Source organism: Eurytemora carolleeae, unplaced genomic scaffold, assembly GCF_000591075.1.
Source record: "Eurytemora carolleeae unplaced genomic scaffold, Eaff_2.0 scaffold1487, whole genome shotgun sequence".
Classification (NCBI taxonomy): domain Eukaryota; kingdom Metazoa; phylum Arthropoda; class Copepoda; order Calanoida; family Temoridae; genus Eurytemora; species Eurytemora carolleeae.
This window is the reverse complement of record NW_019397429.1, coordinates 47,720-75,185: the sequence shown is the minus strand read 5'-3', so window position 1 is coordinate 75,185 and position 27,466 is coordinate 47,720. Positions and strand designations below refer to the sequence as shown.

The 27,466-nt window shown below is 31.8% G+C and overlaps 1 protein-coding gene across 1 annotated transcript; it reads left to right on the top strand.

Annotated features, from left to right (window-relative positions):
* Positions 1–239: 239 nt before the first annotated feature.
* On the top strand, positions 240–26,045 carry LOC111714239 (uncharacterized). The gene is made up of 15 exons (XM_023489301.1): positions 240–279; positions 1,045–1,124; positions 14,610–14,718; positions 15,716–15,773; positions 16,640–16,706; positions 17,425–17,510; positions 17,874–17,921; positions 18,373–18,491; positions 19,332–19,489; positions 20,035–20,114; positions 21,955–22,044; positions 22,193–22,257; positions 22,314–22,351; positions 23,451–23,533; positions 25,484–26,045. Exons 7-15 carry the CDS (start codon positions 17,914–17,916, stop codon positions 25,542–25,544), a joined length of 702 nt encoding a protein of 233 aa, XP_023345069.1. The 5' UTR covers positions 240–279; positions 1,045–1,124; positions 14,610–14,718; positions 15,716–15,773; positions 16,640–16,706; positions 17,425–17,510; positions 17,874–17,913; the 3' UTR covers positions 25,545–26,045.
* The last annotated feature ends 1,421 nt before the right edge of the window (positions 26,046–27,466 follow it).

The window sequence follows — 27,466 nt, the reverse complement described above, 5'->3', positions numbered from 1 at the left end:
TTTCTGCGGCCTTATTTTAAATTTCCCGCTTGCATTAAAAGGAATATGCCCCGTAGGTTTCTCATTCCCACATGTCAGACACCGCGAAATCATGATATGCAGTTTCGTTTATCCTTTTGCTTTTGATGATATATTTAGTGTTTTTTATATGATTAAGATTGTCCTTTTTTATTAGATTTGATTCTACAGTTCGTAAGTTACAGAAGAATGATCTAAGTTGAGAATTTGGAGTAAAAGCTTACAGGATACAAATATTCGGTCACCTAGGATGGATTCTAGGTAAAGGGTTTTATTACTATATCGACGAATTTAGTTTTGAGAAGGATTCGTCGCGAAACAGGAGGGCAGTGCCCCCCCCCCGTAAAACTCAGATCTATAACACATTTCAAATATGAAACTGAAGAGTGAAGAGCATAAAAAAATTAGTTTGCTGTTTTTTTCTGCTAGTTTTGTTTGATAATGTGAAACTTTAAAATGTATTCAAAAGCCAAATGTTTGAATTTACAGTTCAAATTTTGCCCCCCCCCCTAGGAGCTCCTCGGAGGGGGGGTCAGAAAAAAATTTCGCTCATATTTGCCACCCCACCCCCTCCCTAGATTTATTTCTGTGTACTTCCTTGGACTCACTGTACAACGCTGCGTATTGGTTGCTTCAAATAAACAGCAGTTTCAGTGCAAATCACATATTAATATTTGACTGAATGAAAAAAGAAAACTTTTAAAGAATTCAATGTTTGAGACTAACAACCCAAATCTTGAATAAATAGATTGGGATTTCGTTCATAACAATAATACATAATAGTCCTTAAGTGTTTAATTATAATAACTATTTTATTAGTTTGATTAGTCTTAGAGTGTTAGATGTGTATAAATAATACATATATAGCTCCAGGTCATTGGTATATTCAGTAGTTTTTAGTACAGGGTGTCAAGAAAACGTCAAAAATTCTTTTATTTCTATTTTTTTAATCGATCACTTTTAAAGTGTCTGTATTTTTAAAAACTGTCTTCAGATTTGTGAATTTTTTTTTGTTACACACTGTAGTATGTGGAGGATTGCATAGCCTGGGGTGTGAGGAGGATAAATCAAGATATTTTTCTACAGGGTGTTCCACTAAACAACAGGTTCAATCTATAGCATATTCTCATGTTTACTTCAAGTCACGCCAAACTAACATAAATTGCACGAAAGATTAAAATCTTTTATTATTTCAATCATAACTTCTCTAATATTGATGAGCTGAGATATCATAACTTCTCTAATATTGATGAACTGAGATATCATAACTTCTCTAATATTGATGAGCTGAGATAAATCATAACTTCTCTAATATTGACGAGCTGAGATATCATAACTTCTCATATTGATGAACTGAGATATATCATAACTTCTCTAATATTGATGAGCTGAGATATCATAACTTCTCTAATATTGATGAGCTATGATATCATAACTTCTCTAATACTGATGAGCTGAGATATAATAACTTCTCTAATATTGATGAGCTGAGATATATCATAACTAAACCAATATTGATGAGCTGAGATATAATAACTTCTCATATTGATGAACTGAGATATATCATAACTTCTCTAATATTGATGAGCTGAGATATCATAACTTCTCTGATATTGATGATCTGATATATCATAACTTCTCTAATATTGATGAGCTGAGACATATCATAACTTCTCTAATATTGATGAGCTGAGATATCATAACTTCTTTAATACTGATGAGCTGAGATGAGTTTGACAGTCTCCTTAAGACTAGTTCATCTTACTAGGCTTTTAATGATACGAGAGTTACTTTGAAAACATTCATTCCTGTTTCGAGGATGATGAGGACGACATTTTCATATTTTCCAGGAAGGTTCGAAAATCCAACGCCAGCCGTGATAATAATGTGTAATATTATTTTTTTTTATCAAAAATATTATGAAATATCAACTATATACGAATGCGTTGAAAAAAAATCGATTATAGGTTGTAATATCTGAATGATTTTTTTTTGGAATTAACTTGACTTTTTTACGATCCAAGTCGAATATTGCAACTTTCTGAATTTGTATGGACGCTACATTCTTTGGTATGAGTCGTTTTAAAACAAATATCTCCTTATAGACGCAACAGATAGAATTAAGATTAGGAACACAATAACCATCGAATATTTTACGACGTCAGCCTATACCACCTTTCATTTTTCGCGAACACTCCCTTTTATTGTTGCTTTATCTGTTAACATATACACAAAAACAAAAAAATTGCGGATTTAATAATATTTCTTCGCGTATTTTCAAAGTTTTATGGAAATCAATTTTTTGGAGGCAAATTTTGAAATTCTTATCATCCATAAACCTTCCCTAAGGTCCAACAAAAAGTTTGGGCCCGCTCGATTCTGCCATTTTGACGTTAAAACTTACAAGCAAACAGACAGACAAGCAAAGTGTATATTTTATCTTATGGAAAATGTTTTATCGTAAACTACACCAAAATTTAGTATACAGTGATTGATCAGCCCCGGCCCTCCCGCTTGCTTACGATCTTTGCTTTTGTTTACAATCAAACAAGTTTAAAAGCCACTGTACATTATAGTTTAAATCATGTACATTGTACACTGTACATTGTACAGTCCTTGTTTGTTCCATATATAGTAAAATCTTAATTTTACATTTCACGTGACAATGGCATTACATTTCAAATTGCAAATCGTTTCGCAAATTGCACAAAGTCAATATATCTCTGAATTTGTGTCTTCAAGAAATGCACAATCAGTGTACAAATTACAATGTACAATGTACGATGTACAATGTACAATGTACAATGTGCAATATTTAAATTTAAATATATAATTAGAAAACCATCCATGTGTATAAAATTAAAGAACTTTATGTAAACGAAATCTGCGAGAAAAATATACACCAACACTTTTTTTTACAAACAATTGCTGCAATATAACAGTATTAATATAAATGAAATAAAAAAGAATGACAATTTATATATTTTAAACATTTCTGAGTTTATATAATACCGACCAAATAAGGACTTGTAACATTATGCCATTTGTTCACAGCACATTAGCACTATTATAGGTTTAAATCGTATGCATATTGAATAAATGAATATTTAGTTCAAACTGCAGAGATCATTTATCAAGTTCAATTCTTCCACTAGCAAGGGTGTAAACAGAATTTATTGGGGGAACGNGGGGGGGCGCCACCCTCCCCCCTTATTCCGGAAAGAAATAGGGAAGAGGAAATTTTAAAAATATTATGGATTCAAGGAAAAACACTGAATAATAAAGAGTAGAAACTGCGCCCCCCCCCCTCTCCCCTGTAAACATCCTATATAAAAGTATATAGCACATATTAACCATATTTTTCCCTTTATCGAATTACAATAAGGAAGATATCGGTGTTTTTTTTCTGTCCTAAAAAGATCTAAATTATTTTTAATTCATCTATTATCTGCAATTCACTTCAAAATAAATTTTTCCTCGAACAAACTTTTAATGGACGCCGTTCTAACTCGGGCATACTGCTCGTCATATTACGTCTACAATTTCTTTAAGAGGGTTCCTTGAAACTAAAACTTTTTTGTGAACACCAGGAAACTAAAAACTTGCTGAGTAATAAATTTATGTGCTATTATCAAGGGTTTACGATGGAGAACTGGGAATTTTTCAGAAAAATAATTTTAATTCAGATGAACATTTCATAAAGGGTTTGTCAACATTATTTCCAATGACATTTTAAGTTTAGAGTTCCATCAATAATTCAGCACACATTGATCCAGACTGCTATGAAAAGTTGCATCAATAATTCAGCACACATTCATCCAGACTGCTATGAAAAGTTGCATCAATAATTCATCACACATTGATCCAGACTGTTATGAAAAGTTCCATCAATAATTCATCACACATTGATCCAAACTGTTATGAAAAGTTCCATCAATAATTCATCAAACATTGATCCAGACTGCTATGAAAAGTTCCATCAATAATTCATCACACATTGATCCAGACTGCTATGAAAAATTCCATCAATAATTCATCACACATTGATCCAGACTGCTGTAAAAGTTGCATTAATTTTCTAGACTGGATATACGGTAAAGTGATTTTACCTTACCAACTCAATAATACATTTTTGTAACCCTAGACAAGTACATTTAAAAACTACAAAGCACTTGTGTTTAGTGTCAGTTTTAAAAGAATAATTGGCAAAATAATTATTGAGGTTTGCGTGAGAGCTGGTAACCTGAACCACTGTACGATCAGAACTATATGTTTATTTTCTCTGTTTTTTTTATTTTCTAAAATTCTAAGCACGCTTATTTCTGTTTGCAGCTCCATATCTTCAAAACATTCGTGGGGAAATGACTTTAGGTAATTTTTCACAAATATATCTTTTTCTTAATCATCTTTTCTTTGATGATGCATTCTGTATAAATACGTGTATCCGGATACATGGATACAGGAGGGTCTAATAAACATGATAAATATACAAAACTTAAGGGACTATAGCTTGGAAACCCACACTTGTTCAGGGTACTCAAACAGTTGCTCGACTCACTCAACTTAGAACATCACAACCAAGCTAAGAACATTCCTGGCTGGTTCTCCTGAGTTTTCCAATCAAAATTTGAGGCAAATCGGTCCAGGTGTTCTAAAGTAATGATCAGACATATAAACAAACAAAATTTACCATAATAAATATATAGAATATACCCTGATACAGGGGTTCTAATAAACATGATAAATATATAGAATATACCCTGATACAGGGGTTCTAATAAACATGAAAAATATATAGAATATACCCTGATACCGGGGTTCTAATAAACATGATAAATATATAGAATATACCATGATACAGGGGGTTCTAATAAACATAATAAATATATAGAATATACCATGATACAGGAGGGTCTAATAAACATGTTAAATATATAGAATATACCATGATACAGGAGGGTCTAATAAACATGTTAAATATATAGAATATACCCTAATACAGAGGGTTCTAATCAACATGATAAATATATAGAATATACCCTAATACAGAGGGTTCTAATCAACATGATAAATATATAGAATATACCCTAATACAGAGGGTTCTAATAAATAAATATATAGAATATACCCTAATACAGAGGGTTCTAATCAACATGATAAATATATAGAATATACCCTAATACAGAGGGTTCTAATAAATATGATAAATATATAGAATATACCATGATATATGGGGTTCTAATAAACATGATAAATATATAGAATATACCCTGATACCGGGGTTCTAATAAACATGATAAATATATAGAATATACCCTGATACAGGGGGTTCTAATAAACATGATAAATATATAGAATATACCCTGATACATGGGTTCTAATAAACATGAGACATATATAGAATATACCCTGATACAGAGGGTTCTTATAAACATAATAAATATATAGAATATACCCTAATACAGAGGGTTCTAATCAACATGATAAATATATAGAATATACCCTAATACAGAGGGTTCTAATGATAAATATATAGAATATACCATGATACAGGAGGGTTCTAATAAACATGATAAATATATAGAATATACCCTAATACAGAGGGTTCTAATCAACATGATAAATATATAGAATATACCCTAATACAGAGGGTTCTAATAAACATGATAAATATGTAGAATATACCCTGATATAGGGGGTTCTAATAAACATAATAGATATATAGAATATACCCTGATATAGGGGGTTCTAATAAACATGATGAATATATAGAATATACCCTGATACAGGGGGTTCTAATAAATATGATAATTAAATAGAATATACCCGGATACAGGGGGTTCTAATAAACATGATAAATATATAGAATATGTCCTGATACAGGGTGGTCTAATTAACAAGATAAATATATAGAATATACCCTGATATAGGGGGCTCTAATAAACATGATAAATATATAGAATATACTCTGATACAGGGGGTTCTAATTAACATGATAAATATATAGAATATACCCTGATATAGGGGGTTCTACAAGATAAATATATAGAATATACCCTGATATAGGGGGTTCTAATAAATATGATAATTAAATAGAATATACCCGGAATGCATACAAGAGTTCTAATAAAGATATAAAATGTATTCGGATACAGAGGGTTCTAATAATGATGATTTAGCGACGGCTAAATAAAAGACAAAAATCTATGAACAACTAACTATATTTTTCGTTTCAATAAACAAAGAAATAAATATACAAAATATGGCGACTCTTGATATATATCACATGAGTTTGATCAGGTCAGTACTTGCAGACATTACGGCGGAAAGTAGGACGACTTGTCCGCCACAATGATAAATTATAATATATTTATGAATAACAAAATATGTATAAAATATACCCTGATACAGGGGGATACACATGAGAATTAGACAACTGACCAGGAATTAAAGAAAAAAAAAACACTTTTTCTAATATTCTATCGAGTATTCTAATAAGACTTAAAAATATATGACGAGATCGGGTGACAAGAAGGGGTGGGGCACTGGGGGGATTTGGTCAAGTGTGGGGGCCGCAGGGGCGGATACAGGATTTGAGTGAGGGGGGGGCAAGATTTTTTAGGAACAAAAAAATTAATAATTAGGAACAAAAAACCGTGCTGGAGGCGAAAATTTTTTATTGACTTAAAAGACTGAAAAAGAGTCAAAATTAATGACTAGGATTAGAACAGGAATTTAGGAACAATTAAAAGATTGTTCAGGAATTAGGAACAAAAATAAAGGATTAGGACAGGAATTTAGGAACAATTAAAAGATTCTTCAGGAATTAGGAACAAAATTGAAGCATTCGGACAGGGATTTAGGAACAATAAATAGATTGTTCAGGAATTAGGAACAAAAATAAAGTAGTAGGACAGGGATTTAGGAACAATAAAAAGATTGTTCAGGAATTAGGAACAAAAATATAGGATTAGGACAGGGATTTAAGGTGGGTCGGACACAGTATTAGGAACAGGAACAATAATAGGAACATTAGCAATTTAAGAACAAAAAGAAATTACTAGTTATACTTAAATGCATGAAAATTAGGAACAATATTACAATTTTGATAAATGAGTATTGATTAAGAAACATTACTAGATATGAACAATATTATAACTTAAGTCTAGTTTCTTACAAATTTCTAATTCTAAATTTATCGTTAACAATAACACTTATCAAATTGGGAACATTTTTTGCCTCGAAATCTCAGGGGGGGGGGCTACGCCCCTCCCTGAATCTGTCAGGGGGTGGCGAATGTCCCCCCGCCCCCCCCCGTATCCGCCCCTGGACTGGGGGGGGGAGGGGGGTAAAAATTCTAGAGATGAGTTGAAAAAATATTTTCTTTATTCATTTAGTCCAAGGATGACTGTTGACTGTTGGATGATGAAATTCTTAATTATTATATACAAGGTCGTCTACATTTCTAAAGATAACACTGTAAAGTGTGTGGTACGGGAATCTAGGGGGGGGGGGGGCTTCACCCGTTCAGAAAAATCGAGTATATTAATATTATGATCTATTTAATTGGGCCCATATTCATTTGACATTGGCATTATATTGAATGATTTGGCCACATTTGTGTTGTATCTTGGTTTGCCGTGTTTTGTGTGATTTATGTTATTTTGGCCAAATATTTGTAGGCATAAAGTTGTTTGAGCAAAATTATTATAGAAATAATGTTTTTTTTGCCACATAAAGTTGGAGGTCTGAGTTTTCTTTGGCTTCATATTTAAGGTCTGATTTTGTTTTGGCAACATATTTGAAGGTGTGACTTTGTTTTGGCCACTTATTTGGTGATCTGATTTGTTTTGGCCAAATATTTAAAGACTCCATTTTGGTTTGGCCCCATAATTGAAGACCTTACTTTCTTTTAGCCATGTAATAAATACAGCAATTCCCATATTTGTAAACCTGAACATACCTAGATATATTACGTTGTACAGTGTTTGTAAATCTAAATGTGCTTATCATTAACTATACGCAAATATTGTAATGTAATTAGCCTAGCCTATCTACGTCTGTAAATCCGTCAATTCCTGTATTGTGACGTATATATATATAACTCCGTCAAATCCATACTGTGATTAGCTTAACTACATTATATATAATGACGCATAACTTGTAATTAAGTCTGTTAATACTCAATCTTTAATGTAGAATCCAAATATAGTTAGTTGGTTGAGACTCTGCTTTGATTACGGTATTAGAAGTAATTTAGTCCTTGTTGAGATCTTGCCTGAAGATTTGGCATTGATCGATTAAGAGCTTGTTTAATAGCTACGCTTGTGTCTGAATTGACATTCAGAGCTGATAAGATCGTACCCATTGGTTTGGTATTGATCACCTAAGAGCTTGTTTGAAATTGAAAGCTAAAGTTGTGTCGGATTGACATTCAGAGCCGATAAGATTGTGCCCATTGGTTTGGCATTGAACGCTTAAGAGCTTGTTTGATATCTAGGCTTGTGTCCCAGTGTGACATTCAGAGCCCATAAAATTGTGCCCATTGGTTTTGCATTGATCACTGAAGAGTTTGTGTCCTGATTGACATTTATAGCTGACGAGTTGTACCTGGACTGATTCTGGACAAAGTGTTAAGAGTACGGCATTTACTACAGCCATATATTTGAAGGTCTGATTTTGTTTTAGCCATATATTTGAAGGTCTGGTTTTGTTTTAGCCATATATTTGAAGGTCTGATTTTGTTTTAGCCATATATTTGAAGGCCTGATTTAGTTTTGGCCAAATAATTGAAGATTTCAATTATTTTGGCCACATAATTTAAGGTTTGATTCTTTTTTGGCTACATGTTTGTAATTCCTGTTTTTTTGTGAACTAATTTGTATTATTTATGTTGCTTTTATGACCAAATATAGAGCATTTGAACAACACATTTTAAAGAGAAGGATAAAAGTGAAACATAACAAATATCATGTGAAAGACGGCAGGGTGAAAATATGTGCGTTGGAGGGTAGAGAAGATGACTTTAATAATTGACAGAGGGCGTTTATTATATAAGCTAAATATATGTTCATCAGCTTTCCATTCAATACTTTATACATCATCACGACACTTTGGTGCCAGAATACAGGGCGTCCCAGAATACAGGGCGTCCCAGAATAAAGGGTGTTACAGATCATGGTGTCCTATAATATAGTTCCTAGTGTCCCAGAATACAGTGCATGGTGTCCCAGAATACAGTTCATGGTGTCCCAGAACACAGTTAATTGTGCCCCAGAATACGAATCATGGTGTCCCAGAATACAGTTCATTGTGTCACGGATTACAGCTCAGTGTCCCAGAATACAGTTCAATATGTCCCAGAATACAGTTCAGTGTCCCTGAATACAGTTCATGGTGTCCCAGAATACGCGGATCAAGGTGTCCCAGAATCCAGTTCATGGTGTCCAGGAATACAGTTCAGTGTCACAGAATACTGTTCAGTGTCCCAGATTACAGTTCATTGTGTCCCAGAATACAGTTCATGATGTCCCAGAATACAGTTCATGGTGTCCCAAAATACAGTTCAGATTCCCAGAATACAGTTATTGGTGTCCCAGAATACAATTAATGGAGTTCCAGAATACGGTTCATGGTGTCCCAGAAAACAGTTCATCGTATCCCAGAATACAATTCAGTGTCCCAGAATACAGTTCATAGTGTCCCAGAATACAGTTCAGTGTCCCAGAATACAGTTTAGTGTCCCAGAATACAGTTCAGTGTCCCAGAATACAATTCATAAATTCCTATTATACAAGAAGCAATAAAAAATTGTTTTCATTCTGTGCCCCCCCCGGCCCGAAACCAAAGACAATTGAACCCGGTATCGAAAACCAAGTGTCAGGTATTTTCGTAGAAACTAATTTTTTTTTTAAGAATTACCATTTCATGTATATTTTCTTTATGTTGTCTATGTGCTTTCTTTCTCGTAATCCACAATCCACAAAAATGTCTAGACCCCCATAAGGAAACTATAGAGAGTTTCATTCAACAATATCTATATAAAATCCGGCTCTGTAAATTTTTCACTGTACACAGTTAGAAAATTCTTAGCGGCATCTGTAATTTAGATAAAGATCGATTCTATAAAGACGACAATTTTTCCACTTTCTTGGTCTTCCCTGTAGTGTTTATAATAACTAAAGCTCTGGTAACCTTTGGGTAAAGAGTTAATATCAGCATGAAAATGGGCACCAAATAATATAACATAAATGGTTACTTTGTAGTAAATGCCCTACTCCATAAAAAGTCTCTCAGACCCGTATCAATCCAGTTACAACTCTATCTAGAACTCAAGGTAACTATGTTTCAAGCATAGAGAATAGAATATATAGAGAGGAATTTACTGGAAAAAAGTGTAAAACGGCCATTTTGTTGTACTGTTTCCATACTGCAGGTGTACTTCACATATTTATGCTATATAACCTGTTGGGCCCTGGAACATAATTTCATAGAAAATCTAAAATTATTGTTAAAAGAAAACCAAATCATGAAATAGGCTGGCTTCATAATTGACCAATGATCATTTCACATAGACTCTATGCCTTCCACTTTACAAACAATGATTTTCCGTTATAACTATAAATCAAATGATGTTTTTATTCACCTAATTCATTGTAAAGTTTATTTAACAGTTTAAAAAATTCGAAATTGAAATGGATAGTCTAGGGAACATACTGTATTAATGTACTCTACTGCATATAATTTGTGAACATTTAAATGATTTGTACACTTTGAACTCCCTTTCAGGCTGAAAGGGACTGAAAAAATTCATACCGAGAGATTCTTTTAATTCCTCTCTATATATTCTATTCTCTATGGTTTCAAGATACAACTCAATACCTCACGTTAATCCACGAGGCATAGAACTATTCAGTTCTGTAATATGGTGCCAATCCAGAAATATACTTCCTTATTCTCAGGTATCTATGTTTCAAGATACAACTCAATCCCTCATGTTAATCCACAAGTCATAGAACTATTCAGTTCTGTAATAAGGTACCAAACCAGGCATATACTTCCGTATTCTTACAAGATACAACTCAATCAGGATATCAAGTATCACATGAATACCATAGCCAATATCAATCCGGATATGGCTTTGTCTGTATTCTCAGTTATCTGTCTTACAAGATACAACTCAAGCAGGAACTCAAGGTTTACAAGAATACCATAGCCAATATCAATCCGGATACGGCTTTGTCTGTATTCTCAGGTATCTGTGTTTCAAGATACAACTCAAGCAGGAACTCAAGGTTTACAAGAATACCATAGCCAATATCAATGTGGATATGGCTCAGTCTGTATTCTCAGGTGTCTGTGTAACAAAATAAAACTCGTGCTTACTATAAGCTATACTCAATCTATATCAATGCAGATAAGACACTGTTGTATTCCTCATGTATCTGTCTTACAAGATACAATTCCCAATCTATATCTATCTTTTAAGAAAGTGATTCAGGACGCTTCTTGTTTGCTAACTAAGAAGAATTACTCTCACACTGTAATCAAAGCGGAGTATTTTCGAACTAACGTGTATTTAGATATCTATGTTACAGGTTAAGTTAATGTACGTATCTACAAGATCAGCGCAGATACATATAAGCGTAGTTAAGCCAATCACTGACGTAGTTAAAAGCTAATCACAATACAGGTTTGACGTATTTACAGACGTAGCTAGGCTAGGTTAAACGCATTACAATTTTTGCAACGGAGCTTATCTTTTCGCTCTATTGAGACAAAACTGTCATGGCAGCTACCTGGACTGATCGCAGCGGTCCTCAAAGAGCAGCGGTTGGATTAAGTAACTAACATGATGTTCTGTATGTTCCTATAGTATAAAATAAGATAATATCAACGCCTCTAAAACACCGTTCAAGGTCTCAAAATGATAATTGCATTTAGATTTACAGACAATGTAACGTAATATATCTTGGTATGTTTAGGTCAACAAATATTAGAAAAAAGACAATATCTTCCAAATTATTCGTTAGAAAAATATTTCAAGGGTACCGTTGTAAATTGGGCATTGTGCATTGAGAATCAATTGAAAATGATGCTTACAGTCCCTTTAAATATATTTTTTAACTTTAATAATTTATTTTAATTAAATTTTACAATATTTTAAAATTTCAATATGATATCAGATGGAAAAATTTTGATACTTGATCTTCAATTCCTTGTCCATCCTTCAATCATACTTTGGCTAATTTTGAAAATAAAAATAAATGAATTTTTTGGATGTTTTCTGCAGCTAGCCAAATTGCAGAGGCAGAACTATTTTTTGGGCCCTGTATCTATATCCTTTCTTGTTTGTTTTTAAATTTTAATCCAGTCATGTTACTGAGTTAGCTCCTGCATTCCTAGCATTCATAACATACTTTCAATAAAATTTTCTTGATGGAGGGGAGAGGGGTGAGGGGGGCGTTTTACACATTTTCCAGGTTTTTATCTCGAGTAGAACATAGAGGGGGGGGGATGGGATCCCTTTAAATATATAAACAATCGATTGTATTTGCAAATTTCTACTTATTGCAAGGTAAATGCATGCAAAAATAAACATACACTATTTTTTCATTGCACACGAATCAATAATATTTCCACAGGGAAAATCTGTATAAAAAAATTATCTAAAATTATTAGAATTTGATAATGATTTTTATTTTTTATTTTTAAATCCATATTTAGGTTAAAAAAGTTGAATGTCCCTTAAAAATGCCTAACCTTGGAGTTAAACAAACTTGTGCAAACATTAATACATCAATAAATATTGTTTTATTGGTTCCAGGAAGTACCAACACAAGCTTGTTATTAATTCAAAAATTAGATAATTAAATTTATTTTCATAATTTTTTGGTTTTTGATCTCTGAACTGAAAAGATTTAATTAAGCTAATTATATAAAAATAAATATATAAGAAAACTAATTTTAAAAATTTAATAATTTGACAAAACTATTTTGATTTAATTTTAAATTTTTATGTTAAACCATTTAATTTAGTTAATTAAATATCTAAATTATGACAATGATTATCTAGAAAATTATTAATTATGTTTCTAACAAACTGTTTGCTTTGCCAGGCACTAGTGCAAACAAGGGTTGGATATTTATTTTGTGTAAACCCTGTAAGAAACTCAATTGCATGAAGAAACGGAGAATTGGATGTTATAACAATGTGGCTTAAAGTTCTTCGATTTTCATTTATCATATTACTGACAGTTTTGTTTATTTACTTTCAGGTTCTATAAGTTTTTTAACATTTTAAAATTTGATTAGTTTTGAAAAAAGTCCTATCACTAACAAAAAAAACAATATTGAATAATCTGATGGAGTTTGAATAAAAGAATTTGTTAGAATCTTAAAAAAACTTTTTCCTTAAAACTTTAATTGAATTTCATAAGACTTTAGTAAAAACTCATAAAACCTTAATAGAATTTCAAAAAAATTAAGTAGATTCCAAAACCTTTAATAGAATCTTACAAAACGTTAAAAGAATTTTATGAAACTTTAATAAAATCTCATAAACTTTGATCGAATGTCATAACTTTGATCGAATGTCATAAAACTTTAATAAAATCTAATAAACTTTGATCGAATGTCATAAAACTTTAATAAAATCTCATAAACTTTGATCGAATGTCATATAACTTTAATAAAATCTAATAAACTTTGATCGAATGTCATAAAACTTTAATAAAATCTCATAAACTTTGATCGAATGTCATAAAACTTTAATAAAATCTAATAAACTTTGATCGAATGTCATAAAACTTTAATAAAATCTCATAAACTTTGATCGAATGTCATATAACTTTGATAAAATCTTATAAACTTTGATTGAATGTCATAAAACTTTAATAACATCTCATAAAACTTTGAAAGAATCTTAGAAAACTTTAATAAAATATAATAAAAACCTAGAATAATTCTGATAGAAAAAGCTTTTAATTTTAATTTACCTAATGATATTTAGTGGGACACGAAGATAGACTTTCTACAGGAGAATAAATTGACATTTTTGAAGACAAATTAAAAATACGCACTTTACAGTTCAACTTTACAGTACAACTTTACAGTTCAACTTTACAGTTCAACTTTACAGTTCAACTTTACAGTTCAACTTTACAGTTCAACTTTACAGTTCAACTTTACAGTTCAACTTTACAGTTCAACTTCACAGTTCAACTTTACAGTTCAACTTTTTGACAAAAGACAAGAAGATTAAAAGGTCTGTTCTGTGGACTTAATCTCAAATAATCCTAAATTTATAAAATGGCATTATTATCTTGAAAATTGTTGAATTATGAGAATTTCCCTCATAGTTTCTTCTGCAGAAATGCGAAACTCACTTTTGAATAGAAACCAATATTGAAAACAATCAGAGAAAAACTAATGCCCAATCATTTATCCATGATCAGACCAAGGTTTACAGGTTATCGTTGTGAACCATACATGCCACTCTATAAATGGAGGGTTACTTGTAATCACCTGTACTGTATTTTAAAGAAAAGTAGGATCGATCATAAAGACCACATTGTATATTTTTTGTTTAGGCAATACCGCTGATTAGTAAATTTCTGAGCAGAGACATTGTAACAGTTTCATCTATTTCCACCAATTCTCCACAAGATGCCCCTGCCCTAACCTTCTGTGTTAAAGACAGTAAGATTACATTGTTATTTCTTTAAATAAAATACAAGCTTCATTCTACGAGAATTTTCTCTTTGAACAACCATAAATTGCGCAATTGTTCTTGTTTTTATATTTTTAATATTTACAACAATACTGGGATAAATTCCATTTCCACCCTATGATTAGCTATATTTCAATATTTAATTAAGCGCGTATAACAACATTCAAAAATCCATTTTCGCCGTAACCGCCTGGCTTGTTCTATGCCTGGGATTTACATTGTATCTAGTTTCAGTATTGTAATGTCCCGCGTATCCGCCTGGCTTGTCCTGTGCCTGGGATTTACATGTATCTAGTTTGCAGTATTGTAATGTCCCGCGTATCCGCCTGGCTTGTCTTATGCCTGGGATTTACATGTATCTAGTTTGCAGTATTGTAATGTCCCGCGTATCCGCCTGGCTTGTCTTATGCCTGGGATTTACATGTATCTAGTTTGAAGTATTGTACTGTCCCACGTATCCGCCTGGTTTGTTCTATTTTGTCGGTATTTCAATATTATTAAAAAAAATTGTAAAAAATGTCTATCGGTGAAAAGCGGGCTTACTGTAAAAATCAGACATTTCCTGAGCTAAGGAACTGATTACTTGAAATAAAACTAACTCCAATTTTCTTATCCTGATATATCCGCAACCTGATGGTTTAAACCTTTGATATGTCATACTTTGCCAATTTGATCTAGTTTTAGAATTCATGGTTTGAAATATCAAAAATCTACGTGCAACAAAAGGATGCAGACATGTTAGGATAAGACAATTAGGCTTTCAAAAGTACTCAGTTTTTTTAATTCTGATAATTCCTAAATGTTCTCCTACGCAAGTTGCTTAAAAATAATCATTTTCCAGAACTTTAAACATTCATACTTGATCAAAAATAGGTGGACAGTGTGAATCAGGATTTTACATCTTTGCACTGAGTGTCACTTGAAATTACGGTTACAATCCCTTTAATTTATTGGAATATTTTGTAGGTTACAAAGATTTGCCCCTGGCAGCTGTCGATGGTTCATTCATTGATATCTGTAATAGGTAATAATGAATACAACTATGAGAACAGAGTCCGAACGTAATGAATTTGAGCCGCGTCCCAAATTCGCCAAAAACAGGTTAAAGTTGACCGCCGGCTTAAATCTTAAAAGATTGCATTAAATTTAAATTGGAAACAATCCATATTTGAGCCGTGTCTAAAATTTAAGCCGCAGCTCAAATTCTTGTAATTCGGCCTCTGCATAGCTTTTTAAATTTTCCACTAGTTTTGTTCTGTAACCCTATTTGGTCTATTTGGTTAAAGTAAACAATGTAAAAACTTTTTTCTGTTAATTTACTAACATCCCATTCGTTACCGTAACCTTGCCCATGTTACAACCACAGCTGTTAATATCTTGATGTTAGGAAGAACTTTGATATTGAAGTGTAGTTTTGAAATAGATTGATAATATGTAAGAAAATATTTCACAATTACATACAAAAGATTATTTTCTAAAATCCGTAAGTGATGTGCATTCAGTTAAGGTTCGTTTTTGGCCAATGATTTCATTCAGGGTAAAAACTTGGCATAGAGTAAAAAAACAAATATTTTTAAAATCGTTTCATGAACATTTACTTTTCTTAAACTATGCCAAATATTTACCCTGACAGAAGAAATATCCAAAAACTATTAAACGATGTTTTTCCAATTTTTTAAGATAATGATATTGCAAAATTTAATAAACGTAAAATTTACAAAATAAATTTTTGTAATTTTTAAAGTTTTATTAATTTTTTTTCCTAAAAACGATCCAAAACAATTAACAACACTACAAAATATAAATATAAAAAATTGTATAATCTATGTTGATTTTAGATATATAAGCATTAAATCAATCTATGTAAATTAGTTAAAAGATATTTTCCAGTTCAACGGTAGAGGAGGTGAACGAATGCTATAAAAAATACACCTACAAAAACACAGACTTCATTAAGGTGAAGAATATAGATATTTGAGACAGACAACAAAAATGCAAAAATGTAAAATCAGTTTTTAATTATTTCAACTGAAAGGAACTCACTAGTCACTAATCTTACTTTGTTTTTCCAAATATCTTTACAATAAATATGTTATACAGTGAACTATACAGAAGGAGAACTTCAAAGGATTTGAGTTTTGCCACAAACTCAAATTCATATTTCTTTGCAACCTGATAGTGTAAACCTTTGATATTTGAAACTTTGACTATTTGACCGACCTGATAGAATTCAAAGTTTGAAATACCAAGTTTCATAATTATGTTTTATAAATATTTTATTTTCTATATGTAATGTATGCTTGGGACAAATACATATATTTAGATTTAGATTTAGAAGATCAACAGCAGCGGGTTGCAAAAACATAAAGATTACAAAATCAAAGTACTTTCATGCAACATAACTGGTACGGCTTTGTGACCTCGTTGCTCCTCTAGTTTTAAGATTTAGGATTTCAACCTTTCGTACTTTTAAATTTTTGACATGCTTGATATTCTAAACTTTGACTATTTAATCTTAGAAAATTTACAGATTGAAATATCGACGCCGCTCGTCAACGCAATAAAAGTTCTTAATTTTTAGGCATATTAAAAACTCACTTATATTTTGTGAGAGAGGGGGGGGGGAAGTGATTGAGATGTTTATTTCAAGAATTATATATTTTCTGCTTGACCAGGCTGTAAACGTTGGATTTATTAAAAATACTCCTTTTTTGAATGATCAATACTGGACTTCACATTTTCAAACTGTACGGTTAGGCAGGTATGTATAATAGTTTGATTTTTGTTATGCCACCCCCCCTCCCCCCGCCCCCTCTGGATATCCTTAATCCTGATCGGATAATTAATCTGGAGATTAAAAATGAGAGGAGAACAAGCAATATTTAATCTCGAGATTAAAAGAGTGGATTAAGCATTAATCCCGATATCCACCATTCTAAAGTTTTCAGCTCTGGAAGGGAAAAATTCTCTTCAAAACACAATTTAGGAAATTAATTATGAGAGAAAAATGACTCCATATTCACAAAAAAACTCAAAATATTGTTTTTTTTAGGTCATGAAAATTAACAATCTGAAAATTTGTATCATTATTTTTTTTCTGAAACTTTTTTATTTATTTTTTCAGATGCCATACAGTTCAAATCCCGGTTCAGTTGGGAGCAAACATGGTTAGGTATGGTATTGTACAGGGTTATCCATTAAAGGATAAGACGTTAAAAGACAGCATTAAAGTGCCATGTAAGATTCACAAAGGTACTCTACCAAGGTTTGTCTGATCAAGAGATATCCATCATTTTCTTTGTGAAAATTCATTATTTACATTTGCAATTCTTATTTGGGATTAAACTTTTAAACTTCTGCTTTAAAAAAATGGAAGGAAATTAAACACCTTTCAAATCAGAAAAACGACGGTGTGATTGATCAAAGAAAGTTTTTCAAGGGTACTGTTGTCAATCGGAAATACCCCTTTTGAAAATGGAGGGTCACCTAAACTGAATTTTTAACGACACTTTAGTTCCTTTAAGGGAGAACACCAAATTCGCATCCTTTGTGGGTCCCCCTTAAATATTCGTACTTTGAATTTAGAATTTTTGCGAAAACGAACTTTTAGGCTCATTTTTCAGAGATGCTGTGTTTGCTCTGCTGGATGCTGAAACTGATTTGACATACACCATGTATATTCATGATCCAAACTATCTCCTCATGGCTGGCAACCCTTTGGTCTTCAGCAGAATCTACATTGGTATTTTTCCACAACAATCTTAAAATTTAATGTTAAAACATACAATTGATCATCATAAAACTGCGGAATATGAAGACGATCTCAAAGTAGTCTTTAAGCAAATACATTAAAAAGTAACTTAATAAGTGAAATGAATCTTTGCACAGCCACACTGGTACAGTGGTAGGCAATTCTATCAATACAATGAAGACGACATTCTATTTCGATTTGGATTTAAATCCAGCTGCAAAACAGCATGGATACACATAAACAGAGAGGTCAATGGAAGCTATCGATTAAAAAAGCTTCTCTTTGATTACTTGTAAACTTGTAATTCGAAAAAACCCTGTTAACAATCAACTCTTACATAAAAAGTCGTCTTCGTTGTATTGATAAAATCATTTTTAATCCTTTCTATAGTCTAAAATTCGTGTCGAAAGATTTTTTATATTTTTAACTCTTAATTTTGCTGAACCAAGTTGTCCACATTTTAAATATGAAATATTACACCTTTAGGTGCCAAAGATATACAGGGTGTCCTACGAAGCATGACAGTTGGTGAATACTTTAAAACGTCTTCTTCCGTAGTTTGTAAAGTTGTTTAATACCAAGACGATGATGAAAATGTTATATATATATAGTAAAATTGATTTCAAAGTAAAATATATTCAAGTAAAAGATTTTTTTAACGAAATAAACTGCAACAAGCCTTTAACATCTAATACAGTATATGGAAGACGACATTCATAACTATTTATCAACTGTCATGTTTCGTGGGACACCCTGTATATGAGAATAGAAAATTATGAATTCTAGGCAGGCAATCATTTTTTTTCCCAAACTAATTATTATTTTGTTAAGTTCACAGTAAACTGAAGTCTTCTGGAAGAAATGGATCTGCTGAATATTTCTATTTAACAGCTCATAAACATGAGAAACTAGAATTTGATCCCCTCGGCAGGAAGAAGTGTACTCTGACTCCAAACTACAACTATATGGCTTGCATAGAAGAATACGGGGTAATTAAATAGACTTTTCCTTTACTTTTTCACCAACGGGTTCCCTGGACCAACTTTGGAGCTGCAAAATATCATCACTTGGATACGCTCTGAAGTTTTTAGGCCAAGTGGGCCGAGGAAAAAGAACGTAAAAATATAAAATTTGAAGACGACCGCTGTGAACCACTTCAAGTGATGGGCAAAAACTTCATTTTTTTATTTATAAGTCTTAAAAGGTTCCAAAAAAAGCTCAAAGGTTTTAAAAATAACATACCAAAACGTACCAATCACGATCGTTTTAAAACAATCGTTTTTTGGTTCGTTTTCCCTTTTTATTTTTATGATTCAAATTTTGCAAACTTTATTACAAGCCAACTTTTACAGAGTGCAAAAAATTTAAATACTCGTATGTTCACATTATTTTTGATGTCTTAAAAGTCTAAAAAGCATTTAAGGTTAAATTATTATATAATATTCGGGATTTGTCCCTATTCACCAAATTATGTAATCTAATTGTTATTGTTTTTAGTGTAATTTCGTAATCTTTATGTAAATATGTATACTAGGCTCGTACTATTGGATGTCACCCAAGCTGGGATAGTAATTTCGGGGACTATCCCAATTGCACTACATTGGAACAGTTAAGGTGACCCTAAATAAAGTAGTTTAATTTATATGCAGTAGGTGGCATATGTTTAGAATGTTTATGATATGTTTAGAAAATATGATTGCTACTATGATATGATATGTTTAGGAAGCATATGACATATGACATAAAATGTTTACGAAACATGATGACCTCTATGATATAATATGAATAGGAATCATGATGACATCTTTAATATGATATGTTTAGGAAGCATGATGACCTCTATGATATGATATGTTTAGGAAACATGATGATCTCTTTATTATATAATATGTTTAGAAACCATGATAGGACCTTTATAATATAATTTGATCAGGAATGATGATGACCTCTATGATATAATATGTTTAGGAAGCATGATGGCCTCTTTCATATGATATGTTTTGGAAGCATGATGACCTCTATGACATGATATGTTTAGGAAGTACAAAGTATTATGGCCTCTATGATATGTGTAGAAAGCATGATGACCTTTATGATATGATATGTTTAGGAAGCATGATAACAGCTCTATAACATGATATGTTTAGTTATCACGATGACCTCTGACCTGATATGTTTAGGAAGTAATGGTGACCTAAATGATATGATATGCTTAGGAAGCATGATGACTTTTATGACATGATATGTTTAGGAATCATGATGACTTTTATGACATGATATGTTTAGGAAGCATGATGACCTAAATGACATGATATGTTTGGGAAGCATGATAGCCTCTATGACATGATATGTTTAGGAAGCATGATGGCCTCTATGATATAATATGTTTAGGAATAATATTAAATTCTTTGATATGACATGTTTCGGAAGCTTGATGACCTCTATGACATAATATGTTTTGGAAGCATGATGACCTATATATATGATATATGTTTAGGAAGCATGATGAGCTCTATGATGATATGTTTAGGAAGTATGATGACTATATGATATGATATTTTTAGGAATCATATTAACCTCTATGACATGATATGTTTAGGAAGCATGACGACACTATGATATGATATTTTTAGGAATCATATTGACCTCTATGACATGATATGTTTAGGAAGCATGATGACCTCTTTGACATGATATGTTTTGGAAGCATGATGACCTCTATGACATGATATGTTTAGGAAGCATGATGCCCTATATGATATGTTTAGAAAGCCTGATGACCTCTATGATATTATATATTTTGGAAGCATGATGACTTCTATGATATGATATGTTTTGGAAGCATGATGACCTCTATGACATGATGTTTAGGAAGCATGATGACCTATATATGATATGATATGTTTAAGAAGCATGATGAGCTCTATGATGATATGTTTAGGAAGCATGATGACTCTATGATATGATATTTTTAGGAATTATATTAACCTCTATGACATGATATGTTTAGGAAGCATGACGACACTATGATATGATATTTTTAGGAATCATATTGACCTCTATTACATGATATGTTTAGGAAGCATGATGACCTCTATGACATGATATGTTTTGGAAGCATGATGACCTCTATGAAATGATATGTTTAGGAAGCATGATGCCCTATATGATATGTTTAGGAAGCATGATGACCTCTATGATAGGATATGTTTAGGAAGCATGATGACTTCTATGATATGATATATTTAGGAAGCATAATGACCTCTATGATAGGATATGTTTAGGAAGCATGATGACCTCTATGATAGGATATGTTTAGGAAGCATGATGACCTCTATGACATGATATGTTTAGGAAGCATGATGCCCTATATGATATGTTTAGGAAACATGATGACCTCTTTGATAGGATATGTTTAGGAAGCATGATGACTTCTATGTTATGATAAATTTAGGAAGCATAATGACCTTTATCAAATATACTACAACGAGGACAAAAATACCATCGAATCTCTTACTGGATGCCTTGAACCCTGCAATTACTTGTAAGAAATTATTAATTATTTTATATCATGCACTGTAGGGGACTGTGGCATGAAAAAGAAATATTTTTCTAATCTTATTTTCAAATATTAAATATATTTTTAATCTTATTTTAAAATATCGAATATATTTTCCTATATTCATTTTAAGTGAGTATAAGATAGTGGGAGACAAGCAGAGTTTTATTTTCCCCGATCCGACTTCATTCATGATAGGTATCTGCAGTATATATAAAAAATACAAAAATAATTTATTGAAATATATTTTTTAGGGTTTAATTTTGTATCAACTTCCTATCAAATACTGAAGGTTGGTTAATTTAAATTAAGGGAAGAAATAAAATTAGATAAGAGTAATAAAAAATAAAAAAACAGTAACCAAGAAGGAATAAGATAACTTTTAATCAATATTTTGTTTTCAAAATCTAATCATATTAAAAATTTATTTTACGGTGTTTAAATAAAAATAAATTTATTCTACAGGGTGTCCAAATTAACATGGGAATTCAGTGACGAATTCGATATCGTCTTTTTAAATAATTCTTTGATTTAGTATAGTGATACCTACTGAGAAGCTGTAATCTGTAAGAGTTTCGTCTGCTATGTTCACATTTTGTTTTGACTGCATATGGTTCTACTTAGTAAAACAAGAAAATTGCAGTATACAAACAGAGTAAACTTGTCCATCTTCACTGTATATCTTACGGAGACATTATAGACAAATCTCTGCAGTCTTTTACCCTTTTCATAAAATAAACTCTATCAGACATAATAATATTATAGCTTTTGAAATTAGGTATTACAATGCTAATTCTTAACAAAGACGATATCCTATTCGTCACTGAATTCCCATGTTTTTGGGACACCCTGTATATTAAAATCAATAACTGATATGCATGCTACATATGAACATTGAACAAACTAATTGTGCAATGTACACAGGGTGTCCTCACAAAACATGAGAACAGAAGGACTATTTAAAGATCGTCTTTGAGATCTGAAACAATTTGCGGCTTTTTATTGTCCAACTAATTTACAAGTGAAATTCTTGAAAAATACTCACAAAGCCCTGAGATTTCAAAAATGTGGTCTGACTTTTTATCGCTTTTAAAATTATGGGAGACAGGAAAAAGGTTTGCCTATTTTGTGCTTTCAAAACTACTGAAGAATTTCTTTTAGATTTGGACAATTTCGGTTTTAATGATGAATTAAAATTTGAACAAAATTCTTTATCTTTGGCAATTTTTAAAGCACAAGAAAAGGCAGGCCACGTTTTAGAAATGCCAGGACTAGAGATATTCTTTTATTATTGATTCAAGAACTTAAGTTGAAAAATGAATGCCGCAAATTAAAAGGAATAAAAATATATTCTTTAATGAAAGAACCACTATTTTATGATTTTTGTGAAGGAGGAGCCTCTATATCCGCTTGATTCCTTTGTTGGTGAGTTTGGAGGAGCTTTTGGATTATTCCTGGGAGCTTCTTTTCTCAGGTATAGGAGTTTTTGGATTATAGCTGAGAGCTTCATTTCTCAGGTATTAGAGCTTTTGGATTTATTCTGGGAGGTTCATTTCACAGGTATTGGAGCTTTTGGATTTATTCTGGGAGCTTTATTTCTCAGGTATTGGAGCTTTTGGATTCATTCTGGGAGCTTCATTTCACAGGTATTGGATTTATTCTGGGAGCTTCATTTAACATGTATAAGAGCTTTTGGATTTATTCTGGGAGCTTCATTTCACAGGTATAGGAGCTTTTGGATTCATTCTGAGAACTTCATTTCACAGGTATTGGAGCATTTAGATTCAATCTTGGAGCTTCATTTCTCAGGTATAGGAGCTTTTGGATTCAATCATGAGAGCTTCATTTCTCAGGTATTTGAGCTTTTGGATTATTTCTAGGAGCTTTATTTCTCAGCTATATAGAAGCTTTTGGATTATTTCTGGGAGCTTCATTTCTCAGATATATAGAAGCTTTTGGATTATTTCTGGGAGCTTCATTTCTTCCCCCCCCAGCGTATCCTGGTTTTCAAGTACCCCAGCGGGGATAGGGTTAATGCCTAGATAGCATAATGCCTAGAGAACACAATGCCTGGATAACATTATGCCTAGATAACATAAGAGTGCATTGAATGCCTAGACAATGTATTTAAAAGAGAAATAAAAATATTAAAGTCCTACAGTTTACAAAATGTGGTCTGCCTATTTTGAACATTTGAAATTTCCAGAGATATATTTGTGAAGTCCCCTGAATCACTGTCAATTAATTCCGGGTCTTTCTGATAATTTAACTGTATCAATAAATGTTCCTAAAATTAGGCTACGGTGGAAGGCGATATATAATATCAATATAATGAAGACGACTTTTCAATTTAAGTTTTGATTATTAACAAGCTTTTTTCGAATCACAAGTTTATAAATATTTGAAGATAGCTTTTTAAATCGACAGTTTCTCTTTTTTTCCCATGATGTTGTGTGTCCATGCTGTTCAAAAGATTGATATAAATCAAAATTGAAATCGAAAGTCGTCTTCATTATACTGGTTATTCCCTGTTTGAAATAGGGGAACAATTATTTGAAAATAAACAAACCCATTTTACAATTACAAGTGTGAGTGAGGGTTGAAAATAAACAAACCCATTCTAATACAATTACAAGTGTGAGTGAGGGTTGAAAAGAAAAACAAACAGCGGCAAAATTAAGCACTTTGTTCAAGCATAAATTTATAAAAGAATATTGATAGTTTTTTTTCAATACTTTTCTTAGTATTTACATTTGCATAGTTTTGTTTGACTTCTGGAACTTCCGGTATACTTCCAAAAAATATTTTTCAATTTCCCAAATATTGCGCACACAACTATAGAATCAATGGAAAAATGCAAAGATTCCTTGGAAAAATGCTATTTTGGGTTTAAGATCCATTTAAAAAATCCTATTTGGGAAAAAAGATCCCTTTAAAAAATACTATTTGGGAAAAAAGATCCCTTTAAAAAATACTATTTGGGAAAAAGATCCCTTTAAAAAATGCTATTTGGAAAAAAAATCCCTTTAAAAATGCTATTTGGGGAAAAAGATCCCTATAAAAAATGCTATTTGGGAAAAAAGATCCCTTTAAAAAATACTATTTGGGAAAAAGATCCCTTTAAAAATGCTGTTTGGGAAAAAAGATCCCTTTAAAAATGCTATTTGGGAAAAAAGATCCCTTTAAAAAATGCTATTTGGGAAAAAAGATCCCTTTAAAAAATGCTATTTGGGAAAAAAGATCCATTTAAAAATGTTATTTGGGAAAAAAGATCCCTTTAAAAAATGCTATATGGGAAAAAAGATCTCTTTAAAAAATGCTATTTGGGAAAAAAGATCCCTTTAAAAGCTATTTGGGAAAAAAACACTTAAAAAGGTTACTTGGGAAAAAATTTCTTAATTAATTTCTTAATTTTTTTTATTAGTTTCTGGGATTTACTCGAGTATCTGGTGACCAAAATTTCAAAGCTCGGAAAACTGAAATAATTGGTTTCTGATTAATGTGTTGGATAGAATATGGAGAAATAATGTAGATAACAGTAACTGGACAAAAAATAGCCATTGTTTTTGCCTGTAACTATTTTGCATAATACAACCATAATCATAAACCCGGTATGACATGGTTCAATGGACCAAAAAAATTCCAGAAGAAATTCTGTGTCCTAAACATATTTAGGCATATAAGTTAAATAAATTACAATTTTACTATTAATCAAAAAAACAAAAAACAAAAAACCAGCAACATATTTTGTCCTATGAGTGTATTCTAAAATTTAAACTTAAATTTTCCTTAATAATTGACAAGGTATGAAACAAAATAAACTGCAGTAATTTTCTTTGTTCATGTTTTTGATGTAAAGTTAATCTTAATTTGTATAAATAAATTTTTAAAAATTTAAACGTGTTTTTTATGCAAGGTTACCCATACAGGACGAGACATAAGACCACAGGAAACTCTAAAAATATAACAATCCCAAGTTAAAAATAGTCTCCTGCCTTAAATATAGTCTTTTAACTCTTATTTATTTATTTAGAAAAGAACGTAACACGATTACAGCTGCAGGGAATAAATTATATAATGAAATAGACAATTAAATTTTGTACAGTCGTCTCTGAATTCTCATCCTTTGTGGATAACCCTTTAGTATATATAAATATAGCTGTACAGTGTACAGTGTACAGTGTGCATCATCAGTTCTAATTTTTTACATTTATATCTATATCTATATATATTTTTATCCATTCTTCCTTTCCTTTTATTATATTTATCCATCCTTTACCATAATTATCTTCATCTTTCCTTTCCTTTCATTCTCTCCATCCTTCTTTTCCCCTCATTCTCTTTTTTCTTTCTTTCTCTTAATCCTCTCTATCCTTTTCTTTTCTCTAATTATCTCCATCCTTCCTGATTCCTCTTCCTTCGACATTCCTCTAATTCTCTTCATCCTTCCTTTCCTCTCATTCCTCTAATTCTCGTCATCCTTCCTTTCCTCTCATTCAAATCATTTTTCCTTTCTATTCATCCCTCCTTAATCCTTCCTATCCTCTAATTCTTTTTATTCTTCCTTTCCTCTTGTTTCTATAATTTTTTCTTTCTCTTCCTCTTCTCTATACTTTTTTTCTCTAATTCTCTTCATCCTACTTTTTCTCTAATTCTCTTAATCCTTCCTTTCCTTTCATTCTCTTCATCCTTCCTTTCCTCTACTTCTCCTCATACTCTCAATCATTCATTCTCTCCATACTTCCTTTACTTTCATTCTCTTCATACCTCCTTTCCTCTACTTCACTCCACCTTCCTTTCCTCGCATTCTCTACAACTTCCTTTACTCTCATTCCTCTTGTTCTTCCTTTCTCTTTACCCTCTCTATTCTTTCATTTCTCTAATTCTCTTCATTCTTCCTTTCCTACCAATCTCTTCATCTTTCCTTTCCTCACATTATCTTTGTTCTTCCTATCTCTTCATTCTCTCTATCCTTTCTATTCTCTAATTCTCTTCATCCTTCCTTTCCTTTCATTCTCTTCATTCTTCCTTTCCTTTCAATCTCTTCATTCTCCATTTCATTTCATTCTCTTCACTTTTTGTCATCCTCTCTATCCTTTCCTTTCTCTAATTCTCTCCATCCTTCCTTTCCTTTCATCTCTTCCCTCTTCGACTTTCCTTGTATTCCCTTCATCATTCCTTTCCTTTCAGTCTCTTAATTTTTCTTTTTTTCTTCATTCTCTCGATATTCTTCCTAGTCTCTCTCATTCTCTTTATCCTTTCTTTCCTCTAATTCTTTTCATCCTTCGACTTTCCTCTCATTCTCCTCATCATATACCTTTCTTTTCATTCTCCCCAAGCTTCCTTTCCTTCTCTTCATCCTTCCTGTCCTCTAATTCTCTTCATCCTCCCTTTCCTCTCATTCTCT